At 54.0% G+C, this 17,699-nt stretch overlaps 1 protein-coding gene across 2 annotated transcripts in view; it reads left to right on the top strand.

Moving 5' to 3' along the window:
• Nucleotides 1–17,699, top strand: part of Sgsm2 (small G protein signaling modulator 2) — a 39,115-nt gene that overhangs the window by 14,703 nt on the left and 6,713 nt on the right. Inside the window, exons 3-17 of one of the 2 annotated variants that reach the window (XM_051157941.1) lie at nucleotides 5,119–5,281; nucleotides 5,450–5,611; nucleotides 5,908–5,975; nucleotides 6,074–6,219; nucleotides 6,490–6,624; nucleotides 7,069–7,193; nucleotides 8,094–8,161; nucleotides 9,301–9,461; nucleotides 9,596–9,722; nucleotides 11,149–11,283; nucleotides 14,932–15,085; nucleotides 15,724–15,788; nucleotides 15,870–16,015; nucleotides 16,411–16,539; nucleotides 16,810–16,992. In XM_051157941.1, coding sequence (XP_051013898.1) covers nucleotides 5,119–5,281; nucleotides 5,450–5,611; nucleotides 5,908–5,975; nucleotides 6,074–6,219; nucleotides 6,490–6,624; nucleotides 7,069–7,193; nucleotides 8,094–8,161; nucleotides 9,301–9,461; nucleotides 9,596–9,722; nucleotides 11,149–11,283; nucleotides 14,932–15,085; nucleotides 15,724–15,788; nucleotides 15,870–16,015; nucleotides 16,411–16,539; nucleotides 16,810–16,992 — 1,967 coding nt within the window. The remainder of the gene's footprint in view (nucleotides 1–5,118; nucleotides 5,282–5,449; nucleotides 5,612–5,907; nucleotides 5,976–6,073; nucleotides 6,220–6,489; nucleotides 6,625–7,068; nucleotides 7,194–8,093; nucleotides 8,162–9,300; nucleotides 9,462–9,595; nucleotides 9,723–11,148; nucleotides 11,284–14,931; nucleotides 15,086–15,723; nucleotides 15,789–15,869; nucleotides 16,016–16,410; nucleotides 16,540–16,809; nucleotides 16,993–17,699) is intronic. The other variant, XM_051157942.1, reaches the window with a different exon arrangement.

Below are 17,699 nucleotides of genomic sequence, written 5' to 3'. Positions count from 1 at the left end.
GTTAAATTGAGCCATGCTTCTGCCATCTGTGAGCTTTCCTGTCAGTGTGTGATGGGATGGACCACAATGGAGAAGGATCTCTGGGATCATCTGACCAAACTCTAAGACCCCAGAAGATGAAGAGGCAGTGAGAAGGTCATACTTGTTAAGTCCTCCTCCCTCCCTCCCCCACCCTCCCCCTCCTCTCTGTCTCTGTCTCTGTCTCTGTCTCTCTCTCTCTCTCTCTCTCTCTTGTCCCCTCTCTGTCTCCCCTTCTCCTTCTCTCTCTCTCTTGTCCCCTCTCTGTCTCCCCTTCTCTCTCTCTCTCTCTCTCTCTCTCTCTCTCTCTCTCTCTCTCTCTCTCTCTCTCTCTCTCTCTCTCTCTCTCTCTCTCTCTGTCTCCCCTACCCTGCCCTCTCCCCCATCTCTGTTTTTATCCCTTTTTTGTTTTTGTTTTTTAAGACAGGGTCTCTCTGTGTTAGCCTTGGCTGTCCTGGACTTGCTGTGTAGACCAGGCTGGCCTTGAACTCACAGAATTACGCCTGCCTCTGTGTCCCAAGTGCTGGGATTAAAGGCTTTTGTCCTTTTTTTTTTTTTTTTAATTTTTTCTACTTCTGTTAAAATTAATTTTTCTAAGCCTTTCTATGTTGAGATTTATTAACTAGTACATGTTTTTCTCATATGAATTAAGCCAAAAGATGTCAGGGCTTTGATTTTATGGTATATCCACATGCTGCCAGGATTCCGAGACAGAGGACCCTGAAGCCTCCATGGCTGAATGCCCAGAGCTCAGATTTCCAGGGGATGGCCGTACAAGTCAGCGCGTCAGTCCTGTGCTTACCTACAGCCTCTGCAATGGTGTAGTGCTCTGGGGGCAGGTTGCGGGGAGTGAGGACCTGGAGTTGCCTGGTGTCTTTGGACATGAGGCGGTCACACAGGTCTTTCTGGACTTGTTCCTGGGGAGTGGGGCTTCACAGTACACTACTCAGTCTGTCTGCAAAAGGCTTTCTCCAGGGAGAAAATTCAGAACAAGTTAGAAACATAAATTTGAATTTCTGCTCAACTCAGAAGTCTCAGAGCCTGGGGCCTGCAAGACGGCTCAGCAAGTAAAGGCTTACTACTACTACTGCCAGGTCTGAGTCTGACTCCTACAAGTTGTCCTCTGACCCATATACACACTAAATAAGTGTTTTGTTTTGTTTTTTTAATTTTTTTTTTTCTTGAGATAAGTTACTTTGCGGGCGGGGGAGGGGGTAGTGGTGGTGTTTTTTGTTTGTTTTTCGTTTTTTGAGACAGGGTATAACAGAGCCTTGGCTGTCCGGCACTCATTTTGTAGACCAGACTAGCCTGGATCTCACAAAGATCCACCTGCTTCTGCCTTCCAAGTGCCGGCATTAAACACATGTGCCACCACACCCAGCTGGAGATAGGTTCTTACTACTTAGCCCTGACTGGCCTTGGAGCTCACTATGTAGATCAGGCTGGCCTAGAATCAGAGATTTTGCCTGCCTTGGCCTCTTGAATGTTGGGGTTAAAGACATGTACCATGGTGGGCAACATTAATTAATTAACAAACCAGAACAAAGATTCTTAATTTTTTTAGAGTCTGGGCCCTCACTTAGAAGTTGATACCTTATCCTGGGCAGGGGGCACTTAAGCATTGTAACACTTAATGGAAATTTACATTAAAAGTCGTACATGATTTTAATGTGTTTTTGGACCCCAGGAAGCCCATCCACAAGCCCTGTCAGGTAACAGTTCTCTGTTCTCCTCGTCGCTACTTTTATTATTTAGCCTCCACACTGCACACAATCGCATCTTCATCTCTGCAGTGGGAGCCGGGCAGGAGACTGTGGCTTCGTCAATCACTGACGAGGGCGGGTATGGAACTAGGCCAAGAGCACCTGGCCTCACAGGTCCCTGAGGCCTGTCACGGCGAGAGGGATTCCGCCTCCCCCAGACACAGCTTGGCACTTTGAATTTCCCAGATGGAATTGAGAAGCCATGGTGCGAGCCCAGCGATGGGTGTGATGTTTGGGCTTCCCCCAGCCATCTCTCTTGTGATAACTGCTGAGCTCTGATCTCAGTCTCTCAGGAGAACCTGCTCCCGTGCTGAGCTCTGCTGGCAGGGCAGGTGAGGCCAAAGGGGGTGGCTGCTCCCCAGATCGCAGCCTGCTTGGCTGCCTCTGCAGTGGCTCGGGGAAGGTGGGAAGGCTAATGACTCATTATGGTCACAATGAGTCACATCACTGAGGCACGTGATTCCCTCAGGACTGATGCCACCTGCTGCCACACAGGCTTCCTTCAGTGTCCTTTCTTTTCCTTCCATACGATGAGGATTGAACATCAGGAAATGGTGGCCACTCCCCCACAAACACAGATCTACAGCTGCCGCAGCCCCAGATTAAAAGATTGAGGCTGGAGAGCCATCCCCTGGACACTCCAGGGCCACACAGGGTCCTCAGAGGGCAGGATTGAGGCTAGAGAGCCATCCCTTGGACAATCCAGGGTCACACAGGGTCCTCAGAGAGCAGGACTAGCCATGAGGAGGGGCACATGGATGCTTAAAACAAGGATTTCCTATATGTTTGAGACATGTGTGACATCACATCTTCACATACAAGTGTACTTTGAGAAGGAAAAGCTGTGCCTTGTGAAACAGTCCTCCAAAGCAAGAAGCCTACCTGTTTCCGTCCCCTCTGGTACTGTCACTGAGCTGACAGTAGACCTCAGAGTCCCGATCCCTTCTTGACTCCAGTGCAAGAGAAAGATTAAAAAATAAATAAATAAAAATCCTTTATAGCCGGGCGTGGTGGCGCACGCCTTTAATCCCAGCACTCGGGAGGCAGAGGCAGGCGGATCGCTGTAAGTTCGAGGCCAGCCTGGTCTACAAAGTGAGTCCAGGATGGCCAAGCTACACAGAGAAACCCTGTCTCGAAAAGCCAAAAAAAAAAAAAAAAAAAAAAATCCTTTATAGGAAAGCAGCCTGTTAGTTGCTCAAATGAAGTCAGAAAAACAGGTGAAAAAAATCTATTTGAAAAGTAATTATTGAGCTGGGTGGTGGTAGTGCATGCCTTTAGTCTCAGCATCTGGGAGGCAGAGGCAGGTGGATCTCTGTGAATTCAAGGCCAGCCTGGTCTACAGAGTGAGTTTTGGGACAGCCAGGGCTGTTACACAGAGAAACCCTGTCTCGAAAAACCAAAGAAAAAAAGAAAAATAATTACTGGCTACTTACGTTGATGCAACCCAGCACTTGGGCCATAGTGGCAGGAAGCTCTCATGAGTTCAAAGCCGCACTCTACTACATAGCAAACTTGAGGGCTCTGGGCTGCATGAGACTTTGCCTTTAAAATAAATTAGTAGGTGTTTCGTGATCCAAGTTTCATATCCTGCCTGTGCTGATCAGAGCTATCTTGAAGCTGGCTCAAGCAGTTAGGAGCACATGAAGTGCAGTCTGCAGCCATGAGTACTAGAGTTTGGATCGCAGCTCCTGTGTAACAGGCCAGACATTACAAACATGCCTGTGCCCATCTCTGAGGACAGTGGACAGGAGAACAGCGTTCAGCGTAGTCTAGGAAACATGAGCCTTGAGTTCAGGGAGAGACCCTGTCTCAGAGGAGCAAGTGAAGAGTGATGGAGGATGCCTGCCGTCCTCCCTGAGTGGTGAAGGAGGATGCCTGCCGTCCTCCCTGAGTGGTGGAGGAGGATGCCTGCTGTCCTCCCTGAGTGGTGGAGGAGGATGCCTGCCGTCCTCTCTGCCTGTAACATGGTATACATGCTCAAACTAAATAACTCCTTTAAAAAAAATAATAAAACGTCGTCGACAGGGCCTCACTTCTCCCATACCAAAGAAAGCATCACTTTTATGCACCTGTGGGGCAGCCCATGATCCTCTGGGGCATCCAGGTCCTACCACACTGGCTCTTACTGACTGACTGGATGTCAGACAGTGTTTGAACAGAGAGAGTGAGGAGTCAGGAGTAGACGTGGACCTTGTGCCTCCGCAGAGTCAGAGCCTGGGGAAGGAAGGGGTTTGACATGCCACCTAATGTGACATCACACCAGCCCTAGGAAGTCTCCCCTGGTGCACAGGCAGCAAAGCTGAGGCGTAGAGCATGAAGCCCTACTCACCAGGATTCCCAGAAGCATCGTCACTAGACTAGTCTTAGTCCCTGGGCTGCTTGTCCTCAGGTACTGCTTAGTTTGGCCTCAGTAATGGCCGGGCACTTTGTACCATACATGTGCACCAGTGTTTTAAGAGTCTGTATATGCCAAGGGCAACTCTTTGCTTTTCCCTGCCAAGACTTCTTTCCTTGCTGTGGGGTCTTGGTGATAAGCAGGATCCAGAGGGAGGGATTCAGGGTAGCCCCTGAAAACATGAGTAAATTGAAGGAAGCCCTCCAGTGCAGAAGGGAGAATCAATCAATCTCTCCCTCTCTCGCCCCCCTCAGCTCCTGTGCTCATAAGTAACCCAGAGGCTGCTGACAGGGCTGACCTCAGCAGAGGCTTCATCAATATTTCAGCTTCTTGGGAGCCTTGTTCCTTAGCAACCATGTCACCATGCTCTCCAGAAGGGCTGCTGGGCCATGCACTCCCTACACCCATTTCCTGTAGGTGCTCGTTCCTCTTTGTCCTTCTGGTCAGGTGGAAACACTCGTGTCAACCCTAGAGCAGCAGCTCTGCTCCTCACAGGCCCACTGAGGTGACACTGCATACAGGAGGCACATGACAACTCTCACAAGTCCACCATAGGCTTGGGGGCGGAAGGACAGGATGGAAAGATCTGGGAGGAGGTCAGGATGTGGTTTCTCCGCAACCCCTAGTTCCAGCACAGTTCAGGCGTTGCCCTGGCCCCTGCCTCTCGTAGTCTGTGGTGTCAAGGCAGGAGGGAGTTCTCCTTCAGGTGGCTTAGCACCTTACCCGAGCTTACCAGGAATTCAGAAGCCACAGTGTCAACAGGGAGCTTGGCGCGATGTTCCTGTTTCTCTCTGCATTCCTTCCTAGTGAGAGCTGCCCAGCCCTGCTGCCTCTCGGGAGAGCTAACTCATCCTTCTGCTGAGAGGCTGCTTGGAGGGCAGGTAAGGCTAAGTGGAGAGACCTCTACCCCAGGCTCAGATACTGTTTTACTTTATGGCCCAGGTGCTGTGGAGGCTTGCCTCCTGCATCAGCTAAGACGCCGAGCCGCTGGCTTTCTGCGCAGCGACAAGATGGCAGCCCTGTTCACCAAAGTGGGGAAGACGTGCCCCGTGGCTGGAGATATTTGCCGCAAGGTGCAGGAGCTGCAGCAACAAGCAGAGGGCAAGTAAGTCCCAGGCCCAGCCTGAGAGCGGGGGTTGGCCCTTTGCAGTCTCCATATCCTGTCTCTACGCCAGTTCTGTGTCTCAGCCTGGGCACTCTGCTCCTGTTCTCGCTTCAGGGCCACTAACCTGGGGCCTGTGCTTCTGAAACCTCCCTTACTGTCTCATCACAGGAAACCCTTGGGAAGCCACCAAGAAGCCCTTCGGAAACAGGGCTCAACAGGTGGAAAGGCCCCATCTCTCAGCCCACAGGCCTTGAAGCACATATGGGTACGCACAGCACTCATGGAGAAAGTTCTGGACAGGGTTGTACAGTACCTGGCCGAAAACTGCAGGTGACTGCCCACACACCCACCCCACCCCATTGGTCCTTTCCTTGGCCCACCTCAGCTTCACCCCTCTTCATGCTTAATAGCCCATGGCAGTGTGTAGGCATGCCTCCAGCCCTCTTTTGGCACCCCAAGAATATAGACCACACCAAGAACCCTACAATACTTCATCCTGTGGACTCATTCATTTTTGGTGACTGATATGAATCTGGTCTTTGGGCATGCTTCTCCTGAGTGAGCTTGACCACCCTGGCCTGAGTCCAGGAGCCCTGATCGTCTCCCCGTCTGTCTCCTCTCGGCAGCAAATACTACGAGAAGGAAGCGTTATTGGCAGACCCTGTGTTTGGCCCAATCCTGGCCTGTCTCCTAGGTGAGTTTGAAAACGTAAAGGGTGAGGTGTCGGGTCAGTGGCATGAGGAGTGGGTGATGAAAGAGCCCCAGCTAAATTAACCATCCCTGTCTCCATAGTGGGACCCTGTGCCTTGGAATACACAAAGCTCAAGACAGCTGATCACTACTGGACGGACCCCTCTGCTGATGAGCTAGTCCAGAGGCACCGTATCCGGGGTCCCCCTAGTCGGCAGGACTCCCCAGCAAAGCGCCCTGCCCTGGGGGTTAGTATCCTTCTTCTCTGCACCTTTTGTGCTGAGAATAATCACTGACTAATCTCTTATTTAGACCCTTTGAATGGGCCCCCAGGCAGTAGCCACCCAAGAGAACCTTCTGTCTACACTAAGCCTTGCACAAATGCCAGCAGCCAGAGCCTACTGTCGATGAGAGGGCAGAGGGTGGTAAAGTGTCAGCCAGCACAAGAGACTGCAGGTTCTCAAGTCCTAAGGCCAGTTTCCTAGGGCAGGGGCCTGAGCCATTGACTTTCCTGGCAGATCCGGAAGCGCCACTCTAGTGGCAGCACTTCGGAAGACCGTCTAGCTGCCTGTGCCCGCGAGTACGTGGAGTCTTTGCACCAGAATTCGAGAACACGGCTGCTCTATGGCAAGAACAACGTGCTGGTGCAGCCGGTAGGAATGCTTTGTGCTGCAAATCTTCCCTCACTGCTTGCTTTAGAAGGTACCAGAACTTGACCAGAGAGAAGGGAATGCCTCCCTATCATACCTCACTGTCACGTTGACTCGTGCCCAGCTTGGAGTTGGCAGGAGAGGAGACTGAGGTGACATCTGCCCTGGCTAGCTAGCTGAAATCCAGGCTGTCCAAGGCTTGGATGGTAGCCAGCTGGCAGTGAATGCCCAACATGGGTGTGGTTGGCCAGTGGTACACCTGGCACTCAGGCTGACAGGACAGAGCCAATGGCACGGAGCCAACTAGGAAGAGTCATCCAGATGTAGCGTCTGCCCCAGCCTGTAGCCCCAGGACTGCACTGCTGGCCGGACATGTACTCATGGACCATCCTATGAGTCTCTCAGACCCCAAATCTCTCTGTCTTCTGGTGTATCTCTTCCCTGTAGAAGGAGGACATGGAGGCAGTCCCTGGCTACCTCTCCCTGCACCAGTCTGCAGAGAACCTAACCCTGAAGTGGACTCCCAACCAACTCATGAACGGGACTCTCGGGGACTCGGAGCTAGAAAAGAGGTGGGTGTTGTTGTTAAATTACCAGTATAACCTAATAATTGCCCCACGTCGGGCGCCACTTGTTATTTTACCAGTGCGTCTAACAATGTTTATCATCAGGCCTATAATTATTATCACGGTAGTATAGCCCACTAGCAATCAGTCAAGACACAGGCACCTGTTAGATTTTAAAACAGCCTTAGTTAACTTGGGGAAGGGCTAAACTACTTCCCATAGTGGGTAAGGTATTCCACCCCATGCCATCTGGTTCTGATAATGTCTATCAAGCTACCTCCCATCCATAATTCCATATACTTGCTAATGGTTCTTTTCTGGGCCAAATCTCCCTCCACTCCACGCCGGCCATGTGCTTCTCTACCTAATGCACGATGGCTCAACCTTCTTCTCCTCTCTCCCTCCCAAGATTCTTTTTTGTCTCCAAGCCCGGGAACCTTAGCCACGCCCATCTCCTCAGCCCTGCCCAGGTGTGATGGCTTTTTATTAATTAGCATCAAAATACATCAGACCACCCCAAACAGGTGGGGGTTTTACCCTTGCTCTAAGCACGCAGGGAAGGGAGTGGAAGCTTGGCCCAGGGAGAAACAGAGGTGCGAGGGACAGGCCTTGCTCCTATCCCAGTGCCAAGAACTAGAGGGAGAGGCTGGCTGCCTGGACTGACTCCCAAGCTTTCTGAGACTGAGCCACGCCTGGCCATGGGGCGGTCTGCACACGCCAAGTGCTGGATAGCCAAGCCTGCCAGGCTCTGCGCCAGGAAAGCAGCATGAGCCGTAGAGGGACAAGGCTGGCCACGGTCACTGCTTGGCTGTGGCTGCCTATCTTCAGCACAGTTTCAGGGGGTGGTAGGACCAGTTGACAGAGGCAGGTCTTAGGACATAGTGACACCATATGGTTCCTTTTCAGTGTGTACTGGGACTATGCCTTGGTGGTGCCCTTCAGTCAGATCGTCTGCATCCACTGCCACCAGCAGAGTGAGTCTGTTTGTCTGAGGCCCAGAGGCAAGAGGGCAGGCACTGTCTTGCTGTTGTACACTGTGCATGGGGCCTGTCAGATGGCTTTTGTCCCTCCTGATGTCCTTATTTTGCAGTGTTGGGAGTCAAACTCAGGGCATTGTGCATGCTAAACATGTGCTCTGCTACTAGGCACACTTCCAACCTTCCTGCTGTCCTTATTTTTTTAACTTTCAAATTGTTTTAGAAAACAGTTTATAGCCAGGTGGTAGTAGCGCACACCTTTAATCACAGCACTCGGGAGGCAGAGGCAGGCGGGTCACTGTGAGTTCGAGGCCAGCCTGGTCTACAAAGTGAGTCCAGGACAGCTAGGGCTATTACACAGAGAAACTCTGAATCGAAAATACAAAACAAAACAAACCCAAACAACAAAAAAAATTTTTTTATGTGTATGGGTGTTTCTGCCTTCATGTATATGTGCCATGTGCATGGTGCCCAGAGAGGCCATTGGATGCTCAGAACTAGAATTGCAAACAGCTGTGAGCTGCCATTTGGGTGCGGGGAATTGAACCTGGATCCTCTGCAAGAGCAATGAGTGCTCTTAACCACTGGACCAAACTCCAGCTTCATTTTTTTTTTTTTAAAACACATTACTTAAGAGTATGTGTGTAGGGCCGAGCGTGGTGGCGCACGCCTTTAATCCCAGCACTCAGGAGGCAGAGGCAGGCGGATCGCTGTGAGTTCGAGGCCAGCCTGGTCTACAAAGCGAGTCCAGGGCAGCCAAGGCTGCACAGAGAAACCCTGTCTGGTAAAAACAAACAAGCAAACAAACAAACAAGAGTATGTGTGTAAGCACACATGTTCACACCTACACCACAATACACATGGAGACCTGAGGACAGTTTGCAGGAGTCGGCTCTCTCCTTCCACCACATGGGTTCTAGGGCTAGGAATGAAACTCAAGTTGTTAGGCTCTGCACCTTTACCCGCCAAGCCATCCTGCCAGCCCTCTACCGTTCCTATTAAGGGAGCAGCAAAGCACGGTCTAGCCTGTCTCCCCTCCGTGCTAGCTGGGAAGTCCCACCAGCGAGGCCAGGGGGATGGGTCGGGAGGTCTCAAGAAGGGCTCTCGCCTTACTCGTGAGCATTCACCCCCACCAGAGAGCGGTGGCACACTTGTGCTGGTGAGCCAGGATGGCATCCAGAGGCCTCCACTGCACTTCCCACAGGGAGGACACCTGCTGTCCTTTCTGTCATGTCTGGAGAATGGGCTGCTGCCCCGTGGACAGCTGGAGCCCCCGCTGTGGACCCAGCAGGGAAAGGTACCTCGGCAGGGGAGGCTCTGGGTGCAGGGCTGCATGAAGGAAGGTCTCTTCCCTTCCTTTTCCACATAGAGTTCTCAGGAACAGCTTGGGGTGGGCCCTCGGGTGGGGCTGACCATCCGCTCCCCCCACAGGGCAAGGTTTTCCCCAAGCTAAGGAAACGCAGCAGCATCCGCTCCGTTGATATGGAGGAGCTGGCTGTAGGGCGGGCCACAGACTACGTGTTCCGGATCATCTACCCAGGACATAGGCACGAGCACAGTGAGTGTCCCCCATGTTCCCTTTGAAGGATGCTCAGGGTATGTGGGGGCACTGTGTCACCTGGAGTCAGGCAGGCCAGCTTGAGACCAGAGGCTCATCACCTACAGCCTCCCGCTGAACCCTTTACTCACAGACCATCCCATCTTCTCCCTACACGTGTCCCCCCCACCCCCCACCCCAGCGGCCCTGAGGCTCTCAGCTCAGCAGGCCCAGGCATCGCCATTCATGTTTCTTAGACATCAGGCCATGATGCAGAAAAAAGGGAGACTAGAAATATTAATAGAAGGTAGAAAAGTCTCCATTCCTCTTCAGCCTGAGCTAAAAGATAGCGAACTCTCCTCCCCTCTTTAGTCCACCATCCGACCCTGACGAATTAGCCTGGGCACCAGAACCGCATTTCTTGGACAGTGCAGGTTCACTTCCAGAGCCAAAGTCGCCCTCAGGCCAGCTCCTGACACAGATGCGAGGGCTGCCTCTGAGGAGTGTGACACCCCGAGCTTGGATACTGAGGTCTAGTGCAGCTGGGCCTCAGGTGGGTCTGGGGGGAAGTGTCTGCCGCGTCAGCTCTCTTCCTGCTCAGCAATGCTGCCCACCATGGGCTTCTCTGCACTGGAATTGCATTTCTTGAAGATGAAGGCAGGCCCTCTGCGAGTCCACCGTAATCACTGCAGCCAGACACCTGCCCTCCCTGCATTTCCTAACTTGTGCCAAAAAGTTGTCTACAGTGTGTCTCTGTTGCTGGGCGGGTGAACCAGACTTCACACAGACAGCTACACCACAGATGATCCCAATGGGCTTGGATGGAGCTGTGCTTGGGGACTCTGTCCCCCCCAGGTGTACCAGCTAAGAGACAGATACAGCCAGAATGTTGTAGACTGACATTTCACCTCAGGCTCTGCTTGGTTTTGATTTGCAGCCTGTTTCCCTCCTTCAGTGTTCCTATCACTGTGAGGACCTCTTCCCTCCCAGGAGGGGGAGCCAGGCTCCAGGAGCTGAAACGCAGCAGAGCGACTCCTGCTCCGCCAGTAGGACCCGGGGTCATCTCTAGGCTAAGTGCAGCCGACTATGACAGCAGCTATAGAAAGATTGGGACCCATCTGACCAGAGTCCCAACTAGCCTTAGTCAGGGTTGGTGGTCTCCTAGATGCACGCGCGCGCGCACACACACACACACACACACCTTCTCTTCTGTTCTTCCTAGAGAAGAACGCACACACGCTTGCGCTTGCACACACACACACCCCTCCCATCATCCTCTCATAATAACCACAGAAGGTTCCCAGCCCACCCCACTTCCCTCTGTGCCTTGCAGGATCAAGGTGATCCCAGTCTCCCTGCCATTCACCTCAAGGAGGGCAGTTGGTCTCTCCTGCCCTGGGACTAGGGTCCTCATGCCTCTGCCTCTCTCGCTATTCTCTTTGAGCAGTCACTATTAACTACCACCACCTAGCGGCCAGCCGTGCGGCCTCGGTGGACGATGATGAGGAAGAGGAGGATAAACTACACGCGATGCTGTCAATGATCTGCTCGCGGAACCTCACAGCTCCCAATCCGATGAAAGGTTTTTATCCCTCCCCGTCTCCGACTCACCTCATCCTCCGCCCTAACCCCCCTGGGCCCACTTGCCACCCACTGCAGGGGCTCAAACAGCAGTGTTGGCATTAGGGGACTTGCACACAGGGTTGTTTCCTTCTGTCAGAGGCATATCGGTGAGGACACAAGGAGGCCAGAATGGCACTGGCAAAAAGAGGGGACGTGCAGCGCAAATGGTTCTGCTTGAGGGGAGGGGCTTTATGCTGGAAGAAAGAGAGCCAGTGGAGGAGGGCTGGCCATCTGATGGCCTCTTAGGGACCTGAATGGCTCTCAGAGCCTCTGCCTATTCCTGCCACTCATGTTGGACAAGTGCCAGGCAGTGGTCTTTTCCTCTCCTGCAGACAGGAAAGACAGCTGCAGCCCTATGCTTCTGACTCTGACTTAATAAGACGGGGCAGAGGTTGGGCTAGGCAGGTCAGATGAGGGGTGAGGGTCACCATGAGACCCAGGGAGTGTCCTTCCCACGGGGGAAGGCTGTGGTATATGACGTGGTACGTTAGCGTGCAGCTAGAAATACTTAGCACAGGGTGTCCAGGGACTGGTACAGGCTCCCGGCAGCCACATGAATTCCTGCCCCACATGCCCCTGGTTCTCTTTGTGGGTTTGAGCAAATATCTTACTGGTGCTAGGTGCCGTGACAGTGATGCTACCCAGGTATCCCCATACTCCGTGGTCCATTTCCATTGTGGCAGGGCTGTCCTTCACTGGAGACAACACAGCACAGTAGTCATAGCCTGTTAGCATTCCTCTGCCCACCAATTTTTTTTTTTTTTAAACACAGAGCTTGGTGAGAAGGAACCACATTCCTTGGAGAAACATCAACCAGGGCCCTGTGAGGGCTGAGGAGGGGCTCCAGGAAGGCCGGACAGAGCCACTGAGGCTAGAACAGCTAGCTCTTAGATGCTAGGAGTTTCCCCTGCCCAGCGTTTCTATGCCACACAGTTCATTTGTTCTCAGCCTCACAGAGGGAGTCTTAATATATTACATCCCTTACAGATATGCTGTTCGCTCCCTTGTCTCCTTACACTTGTAAAGACTGCTGCTGAGGGGCACAGCTCCCTAGCCCATCAGCACTCCTGCCTGCCAGGCTCATGGCTCAGAACATGCCCAGCACTCCTTAGGCAACCCTGCCAGCTGCTCTTTTTCCTGCCACACCTCTGCCTGCCTTCCCAGTCCTGTAGGCCATGGAGCGCCCTACTCTTCAGGTTATTGACACACACTTGCCGTCCAGCTGTCTGCACCATGGACTCAGACAACACTGCTTGCTTACAGGTTAACTGGCCTGGCGTAGTGTGGGAAGGTTGAACTCACTGCCCCTCAAACTGGCATCTTGGAAATAGAAAAGGCACTGACTGCTGGGTGGAGTGGCACATACACCTGTAATCCCAGCCCTCTGGGGGTGGAAGGAAGTGGGATCAGGAGGTCAAGATCAGTGTTAGCTATGTCAGGAGTTTGAAGGTTGCTCAGGCAACTTGAGATCTCAGAAGAAAAAAGAAAAGAAAAGAAAGCCCACTAATTAGTATTAGGACTGAGGCCTCCAATCAGACAAATTTCTAGGCCCATGGAGTCCAGAGGCCTTGGAAGTAGTTGAGATACACTTTTGTAGCATTTAGGGATTAGAGCAACCTGTTGCGTAGCCCCTCTGCCCTCAGTACTTGGGGGAGGGGTACAGATATGAGACGAAAATCCGCAGGGAAGTGAAAAGTAGGGATGGGGTGGGAGTGCCCCTCTGCACGGCAGTCCATAATGACAACACTGTTGAGTTCTGCAGCCATTGCTATTTCAGGCCTGCAACATGCTTGACTTGTGCATGTGACTCAAGTGGCGGGGTGTCCAGGTCTCTTCCTGCCCCCCATTTCCCGCTGCCTCCCCTACAGAGCAGAGATGCTGTTCACTCTAATTCTGCTCCAGGCACCTTTCACTCGGAGTCCTCGGGGCTGTGGGGTTCACCCACCTTGACTGTTTGCTTTATGCTTTCCTCATGCTCAGAGGAGAGAGTCAGAGTCAAAGCTGACCCCTGTCCAGCCTGCTGCCTCACCAGTCACTCACCCAGTCACTCCAGAGCTCCAGCTGCCTGCACTGGGTTGTCACAGTGTAGAGCGTGCAATGCTGGCTGGTTCAGCTCCTTCCTGGAGAATTAAGGTGAAGAGCATTGACCCAGGAGATGTGCCTTGGTTGGGCCCAGCTTTCTGGGCACGAGCTTGTTTCCCTCTGTGCCCATTCTCCACCCTCTGCTCCTGTTACCATCCTTGCCTGTTGCCTGCTGCCTGCCTGGCTGGGCTGACTCCTCCCACCCACCCCTACCCCTGGCTCCTCCCACCCCAGGGCCTCCTCCTGCCTGCTGCAGGACCTTGAGCTAGGCTACCCCCACCCCCTCCACCTGCACTTACCCTCTCCCACTCTCCCTAAAGTCTTCAGCATGGCTTGAACCCCTCGCTCCCAGAGCCGCAGCCCCCTACCAAACACATTCCCTTAATTTACCTCCCAGTGGAGCTGGGGGGTGGGGCAGGGGCAAGACAGGTCAGCCCTCGAGGGGACTGGAGGGAAATCAGCTCAGCCCTCTCCACCAAGGCACACCCAGAGCTGGAGTCTGGCTATCCAAAAACACCAGACTTAGGGCTCCAGACTGTAGGGAGCCAGGGTCTCTTACTAGATTGACCTAGAAAACCAATGCTGAAAAGACCTCAGCACACACAGCTCCCCTGTTCCTCACTCTTTCTATGCCCCCCCCCCCCCAGTGACACCAGGCTTTCACTTCCCACCTTCACTGTGTGTCATCTCTGGGCCCACATGCACCCTGAGCAGTGTTCGGCCCAGCGCAGGCCCCAGAAACCCTGAAGCGCCTTGACTCAGTTCTCATTCAGATCAGCAGGGATGGCTGAGGCAGCTTCACCTGCAGAAGCACAGACAGGCCCGAGGATCTGTCTTCTGATGCTGCACCTGGGCGTGCTCAGCCGTGACGGGTGTGTTGGATCACTGGGCCCATGTGCCCAGACACCACTTCACCCCGCCAGCCCTGGGAAGTCCCCCTGCATTCCAGCAGCCGTGCTGAGTACCCTCAGAGTAGGCCTCAGGGTGTCTGGGTTGGGCAGACTGCTCCTGCTTAGCGTTGTTCCGACTTAGCCACTGGCCACCAGATCTTGGAAGGCCAAGGCTGGTGAGACACAGCTTGATGCTCCCTCAGGGATCTTGGTCATTGACCCTGGGGCTTCCACATACATCCCTGAGCATCTCAGAAGCAGGCTGAGCCTGTATAGCCCAGGCTAACCAGCAGCATTCCAGGGGAGGGGAGCCCTCTGCCCTTCCAGCTTTTCCTCTAGGAAAGCATGTGTTCTCTGGCATTGGTGGAGGTGGGTAGGCAAGTCACCCACAACTCAGTCCATGACATGGGAAAAGCCTTCTGTCCTGTCTAGGCTCAGGGCAGCTGGGCAGTGCCAGGCACCCTGCCACTGTCTCCATTTCTGGATTCTCAGCCAGGCAGGCACCACCTTATGAGTTTCCACCAGTGGGTGGTTTCGTCTGCAGCTCTGGGCAGAGGTGGGCATGTTGCAGGGCACTCGACGGGGGGGAGGAAGCAGCCCACCAGGCATTGAGCTTACCCCCTTCCTGCCCTCAGATGCTGGTGACATGATTGAGATGCAGGGGTTTGGACCCAGCCTGACAGCCTGGCACCTAGAGCCCCTGTGTGGCCAGGGCTCTTCCTGTCTCTCCTGTTCCTCCAGTAGCTCCCCGTATGCAACCCCCAGTCACTGCAGCTGCATTCCTGACAGGTGAGTGGGAAAGACAGGAGCTAGCCCCCTCCTAATGCATCTGTCCCTGTGTGTACCCTTCTGTCCTCACAGGTTATGCCACTGGCATGACAGGCTGGCCTCTTTAAATTGGACAGACCTGGATTCAAATTTCATTTATGTTACCATCATGATTTCAGCAGGTTGCTGAGTCTCTGTGAGCCTCTCTGTTCCTTCTTATTTGTTTGAGATAGGGTCTGTGTAGCTCTGGCTGGCCTGGAACTCTCTTTGTAGACCAGGCTGGCCTCTAATTCACTGAGATCTGCCTGCCTCTGCCTCCCGAGTGCTGGGATTACAGGCATGGCACATCCATGTTTCTCAACCTCAGTTTTTTCCCCCTGCAAAACGGGGCTATCCCACCTCCTCCCTAAGGCAGGTGAGGACCCCGTGAGTGCCCAGGGTGCTCCCTTTCCTGTTATGGGCACAGTCCCCCTGTCAGGCTGTCTGTCTGGGAACACTTAGTACTACCACGTGTGTATGAAGGCAACATGGAAACAGTTTGAGCCCACTGATGCTAAGCTGTGTATCCTAGTCCCCACGTGGCCCCCTGAAGCTACAGTGTCAGCCCTTCCTCCCAGTGGGCTGCAGTCCCCGCCCGCTGAGCCAGGCTGTTTCCACAGGTTGCCCCTCAGGCTGCTGTGTGAGCGCATGAAGAGGCAGATTGTGTCCCGGGCCTTCTATGGCTGTGAGTGTGTGGTGAGGTGGGGCACTGAGGGGCTGGGGGTGGAGAAGCACCCCATCACAGCCTCCTCCTTGCCCACTGTAGGGCTGGCCTACTGTCGCCACCTGTCCACAGTGAGGACCCACCTGTCGGCACTGGTGCAGCACAACATTATCCCACCGGACAGGCCTGCGGGGGCCTCAGGGGGCCTCACCAAGGATGTGTGGAGCAAGTACCAGAAGGACAGAAAGGTGCAAACTGGGCTTCCGAGGGCAGAGGCTGTGGAGTGGGGACTTGGGAGGCCAGTTATATGTAGCTGCCTGTTCTGAACTGAATGCTCACCTGGGGGGAAAGATGCCATGGGGTGACCTGCATCATCGATGCGTGGCTGGATCTCACACGCGTGGGAAGGGGCGGGGCTCAGAGTCCAGTCTACTTCCACAGTGATGTGAGAACTGACAGGTCTTTGTTAGAGCTCTCTTCCCTGCCGAGTGAGGAAGGAGGTGGGACAAGGTCTCTTGAGACCATGGCTGCCCCGTGCAGGGTGAGCCACTAAAGCCCAGGCCTAGCTCGCTCTGGGATGTGGCTTGGCCACTAGGCCACCGTGACTAGAGGCCACATAGTCTCTCTCCTCTGGACCACTCAGAACTACAAGGAGCTGGAGCTGCTACGGCAGGTATACTACGGAGGTGTGGAACACGAGATCCGCAAGGAAGTCTGGCCCTTCCTGCTCGGTCACTACAAGTTTGGCATAAGCAAGAAGGAGATGGAACAGGTAAGGGTGCCTGCTCCTGCCGGCCAAGTGACCCCAGGGAGGGAGCCCTGGAGGCCTTAGTCCCTCCCACCTAGAAACAACACAGGAAGATGGTAGTGAGCAGCCCACCCCACACCCCACACCACCCCCATCCTCACCTGAGGCCCTGCTCCCATCCAACCATCTCAGCTCCTGAGTCCCCTCTAGGTTGACGCTCCAGTGCCTGGCCAGTCCTGAGGAGAAGGCCCCGGGCACCCTCCCCCTCACAGTCATGGTGTGGTCTGAGCACAGGTGGATGCAGCGGTGGCATCGCGGTACCAGCAGGTGCTGGCAGAGTGGAAGGCCTGCGAGGTGGCGGTGAGGCGGCGGGAGCGAGAGGCTCACCCAGCCATGCTCACTAAGTACTCCTCAGGCAGCAGCATCGACAGCCACGTGCAGCGCCTCGTGCACCGAGATTCCACCATCAGCAACGATGTGAGCCAGCTCTGGGGAAGGGCCGGTGGGGAGGGTCGGTGGGGAGGGCTAGCGGGCCACCAATCCTAAGCACAGGCCAGCCTCCGTTGCTGGCAGCTGGGCCATGGGCAGAGGCTTCGTGTGTGTCAACATTTCAGCTGAGGAATCGGCAATAACTTCTGGTGCTTTCACACCAAAACGAGTCATTGACTTGTGCTGTGTTTAGTGGAACAGCAGGGGGACATGGATCCTTCTCTGTCACTGCAGTGAGATAGTCACGGGTGCCCGTGAGTCCCAGCACTGCATGGTAAGATCTGGGTCTCCGAGCACAAGTGTCTCACGCCTGGCTTCAGCCTCTAAGCCTCTCTGTTCCTGTGCCTCCGGTTGCAGAGGCTCTGTGGAAAGCGGTTGGCCAAAGAACAGAGCAGCGCTGAGAGCCCTTGCCCGCCACTGACAGGGCCCTTTCTGCAGGTGTCTGTCACCCTGTAGGAAAGACTGTGCAGGGGGTGGGGCTTGTGGGTGGCTCTTCCTGCTTCCATTTCCGCCTTGAGAACAGCAGTTGTAATTCCTGCCTGCCGCTGGCGCCCCACCCATATCTAAGTTTCTTTCTTTTTTTTTTTTTTTCCTTTCTTCTTTGCTCTCCCCAGCCCCTTCTATCTTTTTTTCCCTCTTTGTTTGTTTCAAGACAGGGTTTCTCGGTGTAACCTTGGCTGTCCGGGACTCTATTT

Source organism: Acomys russatus, chromosome 16 (assembly GCF_903995435.1).
Source record: "Acomys russatus chromosome 16, mAcoRus1.1, whole genome shotgun sequence".
In the NCBI taxonomy this organism is placed as follows: domain Eukaryota; kingdom Metazoa; phylum Chordata; class Mammalia; order Rodentia; family Muridae; genus Acomys; species Acomys russatus.
This window is presented reverse-complemented; position numbering and strand designations above follow the sequence as displayed.